Source organism: Megalobrama amblycephala, linkage group LG1 (assembly GCF_018812025.1).
Source record: "Megalobrama amblycephala isolate DHTTF-2021 linkage group LG1, ASM1881202v1, whole genome shotgun sequence".
Taxonomy (NCBI): domain Eukaryota; kingdom Metazoa; phylum Chordata; class Actinopteri; order Cypriniformes; family Xenocyprididae; genus Megalobrama; species Megalobrama amblycephala.
The window spans coordinates 34,725,659-34,744,069 of record NC_063044.1 but is presented as its reverse complement, the minus strand read 5'-3'; the positions used below and the strand labels follow the sequence as shown (position 1 = coordinate 34,744,069).

The 18,411-nt window shown below is 39.1% G+C and overlaps 1 protein-coding gene across 3 annotated transcripts; it reads right to left on the bottom strand.

Annotated features, from left to right (window-relative positions):
* Positions 1-920: 920 nt before the first annotated feature.
* Positions 921-18,089, bottom strand: iqck (IQ motif containing K). 3 transcript variants are annotated; one of them, XM_048190948.1, is made up of 6 exons: positions 17,968-18,089; positions 7,019-7,097; positions 6,736-6,862; positions 6,207-6,259; positions 6,013-6,090; positions 921-1,031 (listed from the first exon to the last, which is right to left on the bottom strand). In XM_048190948.1, the coding sequence occupies exons 2-6, from the start codon at positions 7,087-7,089 to the stop codon at positions 1,025-1,027; spliced, it is 336 nt and encodes a 111-aa protein (XP_048046905.1). In that variant the 5' UTR covers positions 7,090-7,097; positions 17,968-18,089; the 3' UTR covers positions 921-1,024. The 3 variants fall into 3 exon arrangements, with proteins under 3 accessions (XP_048046905.1, XP_048046896.1, XP_048046914.1); XM_048190939.1 differs by lacking the exon at positions 17,968-18,089 and adding an exon at positions 7,309-7,479; XM_048190957.1 differs by lacking the exons at positions 921-1,031; positions 17,968-18,089 and adding exons at positions 5,244-5,286; positions 7,309-7,479.
* Between the last annotated feature and the right edge of the window lie 322 nt (positions 18,090-18,411).

Here is an 18,411-nt window from a genome sequence, read left to right as displayed (position 1 = left end):
TCTTGAAAGATCTGATTCCTGACTAAACATACACACTGCATGCACACGTTACATCTGTCATGTGTTTTAATAGTTTGAAAAAACATTTGCAACTGCATAGTTCATACACTAAAAAATTATTCATCACTGTAACATCTGAATCAAAACACAAATAATGAACTCAGTTCTGTTACAGAATAACTGGATTTTTTTAACAGTTTGCATGGACAATGTTTGTCCTATCCTTTATGTAATGCGGAACATTTAAGGTAAGTTTTCAGAATGTGTGTGCTTGTGTGTGTATGTTTTAGAATAAAAAATTAAAGTATTCGAATGTTAAAGCTGACACCAAGGAACAAATGATATCAAGAAGCTATTTCTCACGAAAACTCAGCCCTATGTAAAACAGACAAGAACTCCATTTCAACTTCACTTTTTTTTTTTCATGTGACAGGTTTCTAAGACGTGGGGCCAGACTTAAAAGAAAAAGCTCCTCCTCATCTGCAGACTGGTTGAGCACATTCATCAACTGATTATCAAACTCATCCTTCTGCCACTGCCTTTTTTTGGTCTTCATTGATCTTTTTGGTGCTGGTGTAGGCTGTGGAGTGCTGGGTACTGCAGGTACATGCGATACATGGGGTGCTGAGGTAGATGGGGTCTCCCCGGTTTGACTAGGAGGGTCAGACAGACTCAGAGTATCAGAAGATTCAGTGGCCAGAACTGCAGGAGTAGATGGGGAGCTGGGAGACACATCAGTCAGGGTAAGGGTAAAGGTTTCAGTTGGGTTACCAAGTGGTGATGACTGAGCAGCCAGGGGTGATGAGGTAACCTGGAGGGTGTGGGGGCTAGAGGATCTCTCTTCCAGGGACGGGGACATATTGGAGGAAGTGGCCCTCTCTCTGACATGAGGCTCCAAGAAACTCATAATGGAGAAATACCTCCATGTGGTTTTCTGTTCTGCCCCTGCACCACTCTTCTTCTCCCTCATGGCTTTTCTCTCCTTTATATATCTGTCCCTGAGATTTTTCAACGCCTTTTACACTCATCCTCTAAATAAGTGGAGGAAATGTGTTACTTTTTTTTAACACATTTGAAAACTGTACCTCTAACAGGTATAGAGCTATCCATGGGGAACACTTATCAAAACCTAAACTATGTTAACACCTATTGCCTACTAACATGCTACCTGACTGTTAAAACACACCTGACATGCCTACTTTGAATGTAAATCTGTATGTTTATGTGACAATCATTCCCACCATATTATGTCTTTTAATAAAAAAAAAAACTGTATTGACCATATACTTTGCTGTTCACCACATTACAAACTGTTGAATGTTATTCAGTGTATTTATTAATCCGTGGGTTTTACCTAAAACAAGCTACCTGACTTAAAACCAAACACACCTGGCATGCCAACTTGAATTGATATGTGTTTCCATGATACAGCTTTTCTTCCGACGTCTCTATAGGAGCGTAAACTTGTATCATACAGCTCCGGGAATTCCGACACACACAGTACAATCTGTTCGTCCATTTTGCTTTCTACGTTTGTTTGGATGCTCCGTTTCTATTGGCCGTGCGGGTAATCGTCACAGAGCGCAGCGGCAAAAGTTGAACTATTTAGAACTTTGACCGCGGCGTGCGCGTAAGCTGCGCTGCGCTTGCGCTTTGGCCGACGCCGCAAGCCATTGAAATGAATGGGTTTCATAGCGCAGCGCATACCGCGTCCTGTGTAAAAGGCCCTTAAAGGTACTCATTAATGTTATTCATAAGTGAAAAATAGTTATTTTTGCATTTTTCAGAGCGATTTCTGTCTTCCGGTTTGAAAAGCAGAGGTGGAGCAACGTCACAAAATCTGACGTAATCGTGTACTTTCGGCCCAAGTATGGGCATGGTTGAACATGCTGACGTAGACTGTTTCGAGCGATTCTCGACATATATTCATGACATAAAGCTCATTTAATCCAATCACTGCGCTGTAGTATGCATAAGATTATAATTGCGGTATTATGCATGAGGAAGTATCACTTTTCTCACTTTGGTCTCTTGTCATTCGTTGGTGTTCGTTTCCTCAGTGCTACAACACAATGTGTTTTCCTGCGACGCGACCAGAGCAGAGGTTTGTGTGCATGTGGATTGTTTTGCTGTAATCTACCAGCACAAAAAGAAAAATATGTTCGCGTGAGATCGCATTATAGTGGAGAATTCAAATGTCACAAAAGTGCTGTTCATTCACCTCTGTTTGCTCTAGCTGCGTTCAAAAGTGTGAGCCGTATAGGCTATGTTTCCTTCAGCACAGCAGCATGTGTTGTTTGTATTTTGCTCGCGATGCGGTCAGAACTGGAGTTTGAATACGAACACATGAAAAATACGATTGTTATGATATACACGCAGAGCATGCATATTGATCGGTTTCAGCGCGGAGCTTCGCGATGAGTTTAATAACACTAGCCACGTGGCTAATGGCTCATAGAATAAAGTATCCGTGTTTAAAGTTTTTATTTCACACATTCTCCTGCACCAAACATGAACCAGCACGGTGTAGTTATGCACACATATTTCATCAAGTCTTCTTCAAATGAATTATATGTGCAAACTGGACACTGATACAGTGGTGTAGCCTATCTGAACACGACGACACGATTATTCTAATAGACAAAAGACTGGCTTTGAGACTGCAGTGCTCGTAAATGTAATCAAAGTAGCCTAATATTAGCCCTATTAAATATTCTTTCGTATTTCTCCCTTGTGCTTGGGAGTTTGTTGTCATTTTCTCCGTGCTCATATATTAATATTCATTATTCTGTATAATGAGTGTGTTCTATGTCTGTGCTTCATTGGTTGTTCTCTCCCCTCTTCTCCCCCGCTACACTCCCACTTTTCCAGAGCTTTACACGCCCATTTTTACAGAGTTTTTGCAACTCAAAGGTGTGAACGACCAGGGTAAAACGGGGGTTTCATGACCCTTTAAATATACTTGCACCTCAGCTCAGAATGCTTTTATGATGCAAGATTTGTAATTCGCTTGAACCTTTTTGAACTTTATGAATGATTATTTTAGGTTTAAGTGGTGTGTGTAAAGGAACTGGAAGCAGGCAGTGTACGAGTGTTTCTAAAGCACGTATAGTAGTGCCATCTGCTGTTAAAAAACTAAGTTCAGAATCGACTCGAGAGAGAGTAGTACGGTACGGAGCCCGGCACGTCACCTATAGGAGAAAAAAAAACAATCCGTGCACACAAATTCTTAAACTGTTCCCTCGGTTTAACAAATCGTGCCCACGGATTAATAAACCGTACCCACGAATTTCCAATCCGTGCGCTCAGATTTTGCAAACCGTACCCTCGGTTTTTAAATCCGTTCCCACAAATTCATAATCCGTGCGCAAGCTTTCGCAATCCGTTCCCACGGTTTTGTAAAAACTGTACTCACGGATTTGTGGCCCCGCCTCCAATCCTTGCTGGCAGATTCAACCAGGCTATGGGCTATTGTAAATTTAAAAAAAAACTTTATTTTACAAAATGGAGAATTCCCTGAACTTCCATTCAGAATTAATTTGAGAATTTCCATTATTTTTATCTTTTAAAGTCCATTTTGGGCAAAAAGCTTAGTATAATAAAATCAACAAAACAAGTCTTCCTGTTAAGAATGAATAGTAGCCTAGGCCTACACATTTCTAAAACTGTAAAAAGTTTTTTTTTTTTTTTAAATAAAGCATTCATTAATTAATTTATGATAAACAAACTGTCTTAAGTGCACTCATTTATAGTCATATTATAGTCATAAAAATAATGGATAAATAAATACATTTAAAAATAAATAATAATAATTGTTGTTTTTGTTATTATTATTATTATTATTATTATTAGCCTATTGCATTTAGGCTACATGCATTTAGAAGAAAAGAGGAACAAAGAAATTGAAAGTCAGTCATAATACACAATGCCAGGTTTATTAGGCAATAATAAAGTGCTAAGATTATCACAAATAAACACAAGATTTTGACGCAATCGTTGTATTCCGCCAAAGTCCCTTTAAAGGATTAGTCCACTTTTAAATAAACTTTTCCTGATAATTTACTCACCCCCATGTCATCCAAGATGTCCATGTCTTTCTTTCTTCAGTTGAAAAGAAATTAAAGTTTTTGATGAAAACATTCCAGGATTTTTCTCCTTATAGTAGACTTCAATGGGCACCAAACAGTTGAAGGTCATAATTAGTTTCACTGCAGCTTCAAATTGTTCAGCACGATCCCAGATGAGAAATAAGGGTCTTACCAATGAAACCATCGCTCATTTTCTGAAAAAAATTGAAAATTATATAAGTTTTAACCTTAAATTCTCATCTTGAACTAGCTGTCTTCTCTCTATTAGAATTCTGGCAGTGTAGACACTGCTAAGTGTATTACTGCCCTCCACAGGCCAAAGTTTGAACTAATTGTTATATACTATTGAACTAGCATATTGCATATAAAAATTAGTTTAAACTTTGACCTGTGGAGGGCAGTAATATGCTTAGCAGCGTCTACACTGCTGGAATTCTAAAGGTGATGATACACGGGGCAACTTTTTGAGCAATGTTGCCGAGCACTTTCCCACTGAGAATGAGCAACAAATATATATCTGGATACGTTAGATCAGTCGTGGGCAATTTTTTGAGATCCTCCAATCAGAATGTTAGCAGCCGATCACGTGACCGGTTTGGTGATTTCAGAAAAAATTCGAACAAGATGGCGGCCTCTCAGCGGCAGTGGAGCAGAGAAAAGGAGTGTGAACTTTTATCATTTTACGCTGGTAAGTTGTCATGCGTCAACCCAAAACAGGGAATTTACCTTATATATTGCTTAAAATACCAACAACTGTCCGAAAGTAATGTGTGTATGCTGTAATGAAGCTATTGAATGATTTCAGTTAAATACCAAAAAGACGAGATTTTTTTTAACGTCTGTAGTAGCGTAGGCTGTAGGGTGTTTGACATATGAATAGCTTTTGATGCGATCGACGCGGGTTCGAATCCGCCTTTTGCCGAACTCGCTCTTCTCCCTTTTCACAAATCACAAATCAGATTGGAAAGGCATTTATTTTTAATAAAAATGAAGAAAATATTTGAAAAGTTGAAATAAAGTGCCTAACAAGTGTTTATAATAAAGTATTTATTGAGTTGGCAATAGATTTGCTCCTCTCTGATTAGTTGCTGCCAACTGTCTGTTGCCCTAATTAGTTGCCCTGTGTCTCATCAGGTTGCCCGTTGACGGCAACATTGCCCAGCAACATTGCTCAAAAAGTTGCCCCGTGTATCATCACCTTAATAGAGGAGAAGAAGAAGAGAGCTAGTTCAAGACAAGCATTTCTGGTTAAAACTTTTTTAATCATTTTCAATTTTTTTCAGAAAATGAGTGATGGTTTCACTAGATAAGACCCTAGATAAGAACTATCATCTGGGATCGTGTTGAACAATTTGAAGCTGCAGTGAAACTAATTATGACCTTCAACTGTTTGGTGCCCATTGAAGTCCACTATAAGGAGAAAAATCCTGGAATGTTTTCATCAAAAACTTTAATTTCTTTTCGACTGAAGAAAGAAAGACATGGACATCTTGGATGACATGGGGGTGAGTAAATTATCAGGAAAAGTTTATTTAAAAGTGGACTAATCCTTTAAGTTTTGAATGCTTATATCTCCTAAATGCAAATTTTGTCATTGTTTTGGAACACACCAGCTTATTCATAACCTTAAGGTTAACATATTCCTATTAAAAGCTAAAAAAAAAAAAACTTTAATTTTGATTTCACAGGGACTTTATCTCAGATTGTGTTTGTCTGAAAGAAGATATATAAGAAGTCTGAAAGAAGTCATATATACCTAGGATGACTTGAGGTTAAGTAAATCATGGGATAATTTTCATGTTTGAGTGAACTATCCACCACTGCCCCTCGACCACTCAGAACATGATAGAGAGAGAGACGCTTGATAGTGATAACGAAATGTGCAACAAGTACACCAGAGTATGTTTATTAGCAGTATACTTACTGTTTAAGAAACCAGTCCTGGACAAAAGGAATCTTATGAAAATTTGCAGGTATTCGTTCTGTCCATTGAGGGTTTTTACTGATGAACAAGAGAATAAAGAATAGATTTAAACACACTTAACCATTTTTACTGTATGTATAAAAGTCACAACAAAATAACCATAAAATATTGGCAATACACAAATGGCCACTCACTTGTATAGCCATTCAGTGAGGAAGTCACAGCCATTAAATGCCGTCTTTTTCCTCTAGATTGACAATGAAGCATGTGAAATAAAAATAATGAAAAATGTTATTATAAGATTATATTATCGTTATAATATTGCTGATCAGTGGAGGATCCTGGCATATGTAAAGCAGTTGCCTAGGTTGCATTTTGACAGCATTGTGCCCCCCATCTCATCTATCATTAAAAAAAATTAATTGTGCCCTGTTATTTGTCTACACCACAGAAATCGCTTGCAGAGTTATTCAGATGACAAGGAAACTGATGGAATACAAGACCTTTATCGTTGTTATTTTACTGAAATTCTCACCTTCAATGAGATGTTTTTTTTTTTTCATAGTTAAATTTAAATGTTTTATTTCATTGTATTATTATATGAAGTCAGATCATTTAATTAATAACAAATACAGGTACAGTACATTACTTATATTCAATCAGTTGTTTTAATACTGTAAGAGCCTGACCCCGCACCTATAGGACAACATGTTTGAAGCTGACCTCAAAGCACTGGTGCTTCTGTGCTTCTGTAAGCAAAGCTTCCAGTCCGGGCAGCAGCACAGGAAACACATGTTCCTCCAAATAACATCTGCTGAGCCCTCGACAGAGCTGGGGTCTCACTAAAGACCTATTTGGACAAAAGTGCATTTTATACAAGTTAAATAGACAGTATACACGCAATTCTACATTAAAACAGTAAAATCAAGTAAAGACCGTTAACGTTACATTGAAATGGCAAGCAGAAAAACAAACAAATAGTAGGAAATAGTAACTGTTCAATTACTCTGTTTGAGCTGAGCATCTCATGAAGAGTAGGTAGAAACTAGAGTTTGTTAAACTGGATGACTCGTTCATGTCTTCCTCTGCAAAACAGAGGAAAAAAAAAAAAACTTACAGCTAATTTATCAAACTGTTTCATTTACCACCGCGTTGTTAACAGCTCGCATCTACTTAATTACGATTTTTCCACTGACATATAACGTTAAGTCTACCAATCGCACTTTCGCTGTGAATGATTACTTCGTGAGAGAAAATAAAAACCCGTTTTTTAGCTGGAGATCAGTGTTTTCTTACCTGTGCAGCGTTTCAGTGAGCGATCAGCGTCCGTCACTTTCAAGCAAGACGAAAGCGCAGCCTGTTTGTTTGACTAAAGTATGCGGATCAGCGGGCCTCACCGTCGCGAATGCAAAACATTCAGAAGTAGCCTACTTCTGCCATGTCTGTTTTCCGTAACCATAGTGACGGTACCTATGGTAACGACATAAGAGTCATATTCTACGAAACGGGTGCCATTTGGGTCCGCAACATTTGATAAGATGCATAAGGCACAAAAAATGTCCCAAAGTCTGTTTCCAAAGCTTAAAGTTATTAATTCAAGTGTTCTTTTAAACATGATATATGATCAAATGTTTTTTTTTTTTTTTTGAAGATTAGCATACTATTTTTAATCATTTTTCATTATTACATAGCCAATTTCACGTCTGTGTTAACCAACATGACACTTGCATCTAAAATATCACCAAATAAGTTATATATTTTTTTCAAACATATACTATTTTCAGGATTATATGTGTGTCCCTGTTTACACAAAATATATTTATTCACTATAAACATTATTTTTTTGTAATTTGTGCAAGTCCCTCAGTTTGACTTACCACGCCATCACACTAACTTGTTTTATCTATAAATAATGCTCTGGTCCTTTAAATGACATCACAAAGCCTAAGTGACATCATTTGAGCCTTATAGCCACCAAGAACAAAAGCAGGCAACTGTACATTCTTTTTACATTGTTTATTTGTTGCTTTTTCATGTTAGACAGGGCCCATCAAGCTTAAACTTACCACCCTGTCATACAAAATAGATAGGGAAAACTGTTTTTTATTTTTATTTTTTTTACATTATTAATACAAAGATAATTATATTTCATGATTGAATGCATGTATACTAGTTGAGAAACTTGACCACATGGGAGATTTGCGGACATTTTGGGATGAAATTTACCACCCTGTCACAAAAACGTGATGGGGTGGTAAATTTCATCCCAAAATGTCCCCTGATAAAAATCACATTCTGGGGGTAAAACGTTTTTTTTTTTGGCAGGGTTCCCTTGTTAAAATGTGCATTCCAAGGGCTAAATATCATGTTATTTGGGCTCGCTTCAAACCCGTGGACATGAAAAACAACCCACTGCAACAGTGTAAAAGTAGCCTAGCCCAATTTCGCAGGAAAAATGCAGACTTGGCAACATTGTTTGGTTTATTAATTCACTCATTCACTCACTCATATCACTCACACACTTTTTAGTCAATTTGAAGGTCTCCCCTCCCCCAGTTTTTAAAGTTTAAAACCAGCAGATCATATAGAGAAACACTTCGTCCATACCACCCCGTCACATCAGTTACCACCCGGTCACATTTACCACCCTGTCACAGGGTCATTTTGTTAAAGGTTTATGGAAAGAAAATGAAATATTACATAGATTAATGTTGAATGATGTTCTTGTTGTGTGGACTGTTCAGATAAATGTAACTTTATTTGTATTTTTTAAGTAAATTCATTTTTTCAGTACAAACAATGAGGCCATTGAAAGGTCAAATTCATGTTTCAAGATCAAAAATCTAAAAATAAAAAATATATTAAATTACAGACTTTCTATTGATGGTTTCCAAAAAAGGGACATTTTTCTATTAGGAAAACATTAGATTTTAAAAATCTATTTCTTGTTTTACTACTCCAGTGGCATACATATTGTCCGTGACGGGGTGGTACAAGAATGGCTTCCTTGCCTGAATAAAAAGGATAATATTAATAAAGATTTTGTGCCTGAGGTGGGAAAATATGTTTTTTGGAGGATTAACATATCTTTCAATTTGTAGGTTTGTTTAAAAAAAAGTTTGTTCATAATGAAAATTTTGAAAAATGCAAAGTGGAAATGGCACCCGTTTCGTAGAATGACTCATAACAGGTGTTGCCAGCCATGAGATTAACGAGCAGAATGCAGCAAGTTACTGCCAGAGGAATCATCGGACTGATTTAAATTTATTTGTTTGTTTATTTGTGCATTAGATTATCACCCATTATTGCTATCCAATCATTGCACTCAAACACGGAGGATATGACTCATTTACGATGATCAAACTATTTTTTAATAATCGTCTATGGGCTGAAAATATTTGTTTATTATCCTCAAAAACCAGGTACGCCAGTTCCCCACTGGGGTCAATTTGACCCCAGCAATTAAAAACTTCAAGAATATGATTTTATTTTCAAAGGTTTATGTATCAAGTACTTTGTTTCTTCATTGACTACTCAAATAGCTCTTTAAATAAAACAACACCCCCTCACTAACAGGATGCTGAACGAAGTTGGACATAGTGGTGTATTAGAGGTAAAAATGATATAAATACTGTTCGGTTTCTTGCACAAACCGATCGTTTCGTGTCTTAGGACATCAATGTGTCGTCACGAGCCATAGGGTTTAATTTGGATTTGTCTAAGCAAGTTTTATTTACTGTTACAGTAGAAGTTCCCATCCACTGCTATTATTTGACTGACAGACGGCAGCGGTTGCAGTTAAAAATCATAATTTGCGTTCGACTGAAGAAACAAAGTCACCTACATCTTGGATGTACTGGGGGTAAGCAGATAAACATCAAATTTTCATTTTTGGGTGAACTATCCCTTTAATGGCTTTATTATATTATATTATATTATATTATATTATATTATATTATATTATATTATATTATATATTATAATTCCCCCCTCCCCCCACACTATTATGATGTAATGTTACAAATATGGTTATGATAGGTTAGGGCCGCAAAGCAGATGAAAGTTGTTTGAAGATTATAAAATTGCATTTTATAATGACCTAAGTATAGTATAATATAATATAATATAATATAATATAATATAATATAATATAATATAATATAATAAATGTATTTGCTATCAAGGGTAATAACATGCAGTATGTTTGGGGTCAATTTGACACTCCCTTGGGACCGCCCCACTCATGGGTGGTCTCAGGATGCTTCACTGTTGGCATGACACAGGACTCATCATGGTAGCATTCACCTTTTATTTCCCTGGACTATTCATTTTCCAGATTTCTCAAACAGTCGGATGGGGGCTTCATCAGTAAAAATAACTTCTTTCAGTCTTCTGCTGTCCAATCCTTGCTGTACTTGCAGAATTCTAGTCTGTCCTTGATGTTTTTCATGGAGAAAAGTGGCTTCTTTGCTGCCCTTTTTCACCAAGCCACTGTCCAAAAGTCTTGACCTCTCTGTGCCTACAGATGCACACCTGCTGCCAATATTGAGCTCTGCACATTGTAAATGGTTCTTTCAGATGCTTTGCATCAAAATGGCCTCACTTGCAAAGAAATTGCTGCAAAGCGATGATGGGTTCATGTCTTTCTTTAGAGGTAACCATTGAAGACTAGAAATTGTTTGCACTTTCCCATGTGCTGATGTGATTAGTGAAATTATGCTAGTTGGTCAACTTTTACCAGGACCTCAAACAAGTCCTTTTTTTTTTCTTTTTTTTTTTGCCAATGAAGCATTTACTGTATGTACTGTAAATACTGTATGTAAAATGCATCTGATCAACACAACAACTGAAGCAGCAAACTTTTATCATGCAGTTCATCTAATGAGGGTTTCTGAGACTACAATCCACTGCAGAGAACCACCAAAACTTTTGGCCATGGCTTTACCCTATCATTCAAGTGGGGGGCGGGACCATAATAAATTGCCATTTTTGAAAGGTAATGTACCCCCTTGTGGTTAAGAGACAACAGAAGAAAACACTAAGAATCTCATTCTGAGCAGGATGTCTCAAAATTAGGATTCTCCTCATCTCTGTTTTCATGAGAATTATGACACACACACACGCACGCACACACACGCACACACACACACACACACACACACACACACACCCCCGATGACAGTGTTTCCTCGCAATACTTCAGGTATGGTTATGATAGGTTAGGGCCCTAAAGCAGATTAAAGTTGTTTGTAGATTATAAAATTGCATTTTATAATGACCTCAGTATTATCCACAACAAATATGTGTAAATTTTTTATATTTCTAATATGTTTTATACAGATAAATGAGCCTGGGGTTAAATTGACCCCAATGATCACCGTTGTGTATAGGACTGTGTACAGGACACTGAAAATTTGTCATTGTGAAAAATTTATGTTTACCTAGTTGTCCCCATTAAATGATGCAAAGTCATCAAATATGAAGCAAAAAAAAACGTCAAGCATATTTTAAGAGGTGTTAAACATTGCGTGGGGTGAAATAGACCCCGAAGATATTAAGCAACTTCAATTTGGTCTAATTATTTATTATTGCATTGTAAAGTAAGTGTGTTATAGAGTGCGCTATTATGGATTGACCTGTAGGGGGCAACCTGTGCAGATTAGTCTCGCGTAGCCAGACCTTCAGACTCATGGCAGAAGGTCTGGACAGCGTCAAAGGCCCTGTCCCAAATGGCGCACTTCATGTGGACTTTTGGTCTCATGGACTTAAATTGCGCGTGCTCGCCGAGTCTGTAGGCCGTCCCATTCAGCATTTTAACGCTCTGAAGTGTGCTCAGCAGCGCCCCCTTTGTACCCTTGAAGCGGTCTTCCGCGAAGCCCGCATAGATGCAGGCTCCGCACAGTTTAACTACCCAGGAATCCTTGCGAAATGCCAATCAGACAACGGATGGGAGGAGATTTCGCTCAAGAGCAATTGATGACATGGCTGAGAAGAAAATATTTAAGTGTAGGTATCATTACGGTTTTTATGACCTAGGTGTACATTTTACCAGTTGTTACCTACAGTTTATACAAACATTATGGTCATCGACCAGTGGTTGATATCTCAAACGTAATAATAGCTCTGTTAAATAATATGATCGCATTATGATTCATTAAATAAATAGAACCAAATGTCAGGGCTTACTGAGTCATATGTAAACCTAGTATTTATATTTAAACCTGTAAATTCATCTGAAACTCACGCACATGTTTATTATGTGTTAAAATTGTAATCTTAGTTCAAATGGAACATTATGTATTATTACAACTGTATACATTATTTAAATAAGCATGTATATATTGTCTAATGCCCAGGTGGCATAAGTAAAAGCAGGCTGTGTAGTTGACATGGAGATAATATTTTGCAAAAGAAAAGAAACCTGTTCTCGATGCTAAATCCCCGAACCTGCAGCTCCTGTCAAAAAACAACCAGACCGTTATTTCTGGCATGACGATCGAGTCTGTCCCAAAAATACCTCTCAATGCGCCCTCGTGGACTCGCGCCAAGGCTCTATAGGTCTGCACTACATGATGTCACCAAAGTGTTGACTCTGAGGAAGTCCACAAGTCCAGAGTGTGCCATTTGGGACAGGGCCAAATAATATCCACCTTATTCCTACGCCCCATGACGCTTTGCGCGAATTATGGGAGTAACTTCCGTTTAGCTGTAAACAGTCAATGAAAGGCTCACTCTATGAACGCAATAATACATTTGTTTGTTTTGTTTTTTTTAAACTGGGTACAATGAGATGACATTATTCTACTCACCCTTCAACCAACGAACATTAAAAGGACATTTGAAAGTGTAAAAGCATCACCAAGGTACTTTCAACAGGCCATGAAAAAGCACGATTTTTTCCACAGCAATAACGGAGGGGTTAAATATAACTATAGTGATATATCTGTATTATGTAATATACGTTCCTTAAAGCTGCAGTCCGCGATTTTTCCTCTTTGTCGCCATCTCTTGTTTGAAACCTGCAATTGTAGTCATATGCGGAACAGTTATCTGTTCGTGCGTTGTGCCTCGGCACAGCCACCCCCCCCCCCCAGCAGCTACTTTCACATCCAAGGGCCGAACCTGCCCATTTCCTACCCGTTTCCCTAGGTATGTGACAGAAGCTTTAGCGAATTCGCACTTTTTAAGGTTCAACGTAAGAGACGCAGCAGACAAGCGATGAAATACATCGTGCAAAGTCGACAAATGTTCAGCCCAGGTGGATGAATAGATGACTACATCATCCAAATAGACGTTACATTTAGGCACTTCGCCCAAAACCATGGACATCAAACGCTGAAACGTCGCCGGTGCGTTTCGCAGGCCGAAAGCCATCCGTGTGTATTGAAGAAAAGAATCTGGAGTAACGAACACGGAGATCTCAGAAGCGCGTTCGGTTAGAGGCACCTGCCAATAACCTTTTAATAGATCTAGTTTTGTGATATATTTCGCTACTCCAAGATTATCAATACAGTCATCGATGCGCGGCAACGGGAAAGCATCAGGCACAGTGACGGAGTTAACCTTTCTGAAGTCAGTGCAAAAACGGACGGACCCATCAGACTTTGGCACTAAAATGCATGGCGAGCTCCAAGGACTGGTACTCGGAACAGCAAAACCATTTTTCAGAAGATACGTTACCTCGCGTTTCATTTCTTCCCGTTTACTTACCGAACAACGATATGCATGTTGCTTAATGGGTGATGCATTACCAACATTGATATCGTGCGCAATAACATTAGTACCCGGAGGGAAATCATTAAACAAGTTTGGGAAACTATCTAACAACTTCTTTATGTCATGCTGCTGTTCATTGGACAAGTACGAAAGTTGGGACTGAAGAGATGACAAAACTTCTGAGTTTCTCAAACTACCACCCCTTACGACCTCCATGGATACCTCCAACCCATCATCCACATCATCTGTAGGCAGAATACGAGTGAGTAACGAAACGCTCTCCCTTGACTCAGTCACTGGCTCAAGTAAGGAAACGTCAGTGGAAACGTCAGCGGTCTCGTCCTTAACAGCACGGCACAAATATGGCTTTAACATATTTACATGGCATAAGCGAGTTTTTCGCCTTCGCTCAGGAGTATGGATTACATAATCCGTCTCACTTACCTTGCTTTTAATAACATAAGGACCTGAGAACCGCGCAGCAAAAGCAGAACCAGGAGTGGGAATTAATACTAAAACTTTTTCTCCTGCAGGAAATTACGCGTAACTGCCTTTTGATCAAAGCAGCGCTTCATTTTCTTCTGCGACAGAGCAAGAGCTTCCTTGGCTGCAGTACAAGCTGTGCGTAAACGTTCACGAATACGAGAGACAAGATCGATTACATTAGTCTTCTCGGAAGGACCTGTGCAAAGAAGTTCTTCCTTCAGCATTTTTAAAGGCCCACGCACATTATGTCCAAACACTAATTCTGAAGGGCTAAAACCCAACGAATCTTGTCGCGCCTCGCACACCGCAAATAAAACAAAGGGAACTCCCGCTTCCCAATCGTTCCCGGTCTCTAGACAATACTTACGCAGACCTGATTTTAACGTCTGGTGCCAACGTTCGAGAGCCCCCTGAGATTCAGGATGGTAGGGACTTGATACCACGTGAGATACTCCTAGAGCTTTTAACACATTCCGGAACACGCGAGATAGAAAATTAGACCCTTGATCCGTTTGAACGGTTTTTGGAAGCCCAAAAGTCGTGGAAAATTTCGTTAACGCTTTCGTCACAGATTTAGCAGTTATGCTTCTTAAGGGAATCGCTTCTGGGAACCGAGTAGCCACGCACATTATCGTTAATAGATATTGATAACCAGACTTGGCGCGGGGAAGTGGACCCACACAGACTACCAAAACGCGCTCAAACGGCTCTCCTACGGCAGGAATAGGACAGAGAGGAGCGGGTGGCACCACCTGGTTAGGTTTTCCCCCGACCTGGCAAATATGGCATGTTTTACAGTACTTTGAGACATCAGTTTTTAATCCTGGCCAGAAGAAATGTTGGAGCACTCGGTTATAGGTTTTATTAATTCCCAAATGTCCAGACCAAGGATGATCGTGAGCTAAACTCAGTACATGCTGTCGAAATTGCGAGGGAACCACAATTTGATGCACCACATTCCAATCATCTGCCTGCTCAGCACTCAATGTACTGCTCCATTTGCGCATCAGCACCGCGTCACTCCAATAAAAATGTTGATTACGCGGCGACAATTAACTTGTTAAAAAGGCCATTATATTCATAAGAATAATATGCCTTCTGATATAAATCTCTCTCTCTGTTTGCCGAGATTGATTGACACGCAGCATCCAGCACAGCAGCCAATCAGCGCTCGCGGATCGACGTGCAGGCGATCATCCCGCCCATAGCGCTTAGTGCAAAGTTGAAAGCGAGTCCGGCGGAGCGCTGACGCAGATGCTGAACTTTTCCGTTATATGTATTATATAGTTTTATTCATTGTTCGGGTGTTGTGCGTCTATTCAAAGTAAGTGTAATTATATGTGATCTTTGTAGGATCGCTTGTGTGTTATGCTATTCCATTTGCTTTTATAAAGTGCGTCACTATGGCTAATGATAAGAGATTATTGTGTCTTTATCACGATGTTACGCTGTATATATGTTATCTTTATTCATACTTGCTTATACTGATGTTGTGTTTGCATATTTTGTTTGTATTTCGGTGCAGTTTACTCGTCTAAGTGCCCGTCTTTGAGCGATTCTAAGTTGTAAACAACTTAATGCGCATGTGCGCAGAACATGTCCAGACAAAGCACCGCTATATAGAACAAATTAAGCTGTTTTATTGTTTAACTTAATTTGTTTCCTTACAACTATTACTCCTTTTAATTCTGTATTTTGCTCAATATACATTGTGTATTTGTTTAGAACAATCAATGTTAATATTATGTATATTTATTTTACTCTGTATTTTCTGTTTTATAGAAAAACCACATACATATACTGAAAGCACCCAACTAAGACAACTCTTCAACTTTTTACTAACAACTGAGTTGTTGTGGTGACAAATAAACGGGTTACTCCCATATTTCAACCATTTTTGCCTACGTCTCTTACCGGACACCCTGTGGCGGGTTTCAAACCTAACCAGCAATATACTACAATGAGAATGTGCTACCAACAGCTAACTCATTTTTTCAGAACTGTTTTCAGCACTCACACGACATTTTTCTAAGGTCGGATAATTTTTCTGCGCATCAATCAAGGCTTCACGTGAAATTGACGCATCAGCAACCAAATCAAAGTAAACGTGTGAACCCTGCGACACTTTAGCATCATCCAAAGATTCTAGAGCTGCATCATTCCCCAGAATTTCCGAGAAAACAGAGTCACTGAGGTTCGTATCTTGAACATCACGTTTTGCTTGTGCTCGTGTCGTAACAGCACTTATTGAAAACACATCAGGCAAAGTTTCAGCGAGTACATCAGACTGCGTATCTCTGCACGGAGCATCAGTCACTTTTAGGACCGGCATAACCTTACCACCAGCGATATCATTTCCCATTATGAAATCAATACCTTTCACAGGTAAAGATGGGCGAACTGCGACTTCAAAACACCCAGATGCCAATTCAGAAGTAACCCATATGCGATGAAGAGGAACGGTTACAAACCCCATTTCAATACCCTGCACAATCGTGCTGGTTTCACACGCGGAATCCGCAGAAAAATCTAGACATCCTCCAGTGTCACGCAAAATTCGCACTGGTTTACGACTTTCGACGCCATTCAAAGACACAAATCCGTCAAACACAAAAGGCTGGAAACAGGGATCAAGAAGTGAAGTCGTGCCGGATGAAGAGACAGTTTTGACTAAAACGGTACCTCGAGGTTGAACAGACTCTTGTCGCTCATGTTTTCCTTTTAGGCTATGACATTCGGCCATCACATGTCCCAGTTTGTGACAATAACTACACTCTTTACGGGACTTCGGATTATTAGGAACCCATTTACTTTTACCATCAGAGACCGCCTCATTCTCTTTTGGTACTGAAACACCAGAATCACTTGAACGCTTAAAAAACACCGTTTTGTGCATCAGAGCATATTCGTCTGCTAATACAGCAGCCTCCTGCACCGTACTGACTTTTTGTTCATTTAAATACAAAGCAGTGCGCTCTGGAACGCAGTTCTTAAATTCCTCGATCAACATCAACTCTCGCAAAGAAGTGTAATCCGTAACCTTACACGCTTTAATCCAGCGGTCAAACAACATTCCTTTCTCACGAGCAAACTCTACATAAGTTTGAGACGCGGATTTCTTCGTGGTACGGAAACGTTGTCGATAATGCTCGGGGACCAACTCATACGCATTTTTCACGGCTTCGTATTGAACGCTTTCTTCTAACGAAAGAGATGCACACACACGTCTTGTGCCTTACCTGTTAGTTTACACTGTAACATCAAAGCCCAAACTTCAGTTGGCCACTTCAAAGCACTCGCGATTCGTTCAAAAGCTTGAAAGTTTCGTTTCTCACGAAAAGGTGGAACTATCGAGATATTTTTAGCCACGTCAAAATGAGGAGGCCATACAACTGCAGACTCGGATACATTATCTGACGGAACAGAGTTATTGGAGACAATATTCGAATTTGATGGACCAGCAGCTGCCCCAGAGCCATCATTCAAACTAGATGTTTTAGGAAGCGTTTGTTTAGAAAGATCTTGAGCAGCCTGCAACTCCACCTGCCGAAGTCGCACTTTTGTATCAGCATCAATTCGATACATCTCAATCTGGCGTTTTAAATCATCTTGTCTGGCCTGAGCTCGATCCTGAGTCTCTAATTGTAGACGACCTAAACGAACTTTTAAACGCAAATCCGAACGAAATTCAGGCGATGCCTCAGTAGAAAGAGAAATCGGTTCGAATTTAGGCATTGAAAATGGTGCACCTACCTCCGCACCAGTAGTCACTGGAATAGACTGATCACCAACTGGTACTCGTGAAGGACTTCCTGCAGCAGTTATCGCGGGACCAGCTGCTTCTACAGAAACTGCTTCCAACGAAGGAAAAACCCCTTTGTCAACCAAAGCAGACACAATACAAGCTTTTATTTCAGCTTTACGCTGTGTTTTAGAAACAGAAATGTCATAGCGATCAGAAACAGATCATTTTTTCGACACGCCTCTAACCCCTCAACACTAGGCTGATCTATGAATTTGTTCAAATCAAAAGTTGCCATTTTTACAAAACCGGTGTGGAAACAAATAAGGAAAATCCACACACACTCCGGACCTACCTACCTAACCAGAAGTCTAACTACCTCCTATAGCTAGTCTTCGGAGGGTACCGATTAAGAGATTGCTCTCTCTCCCCCGGAATACCTCCAAACAAAATAA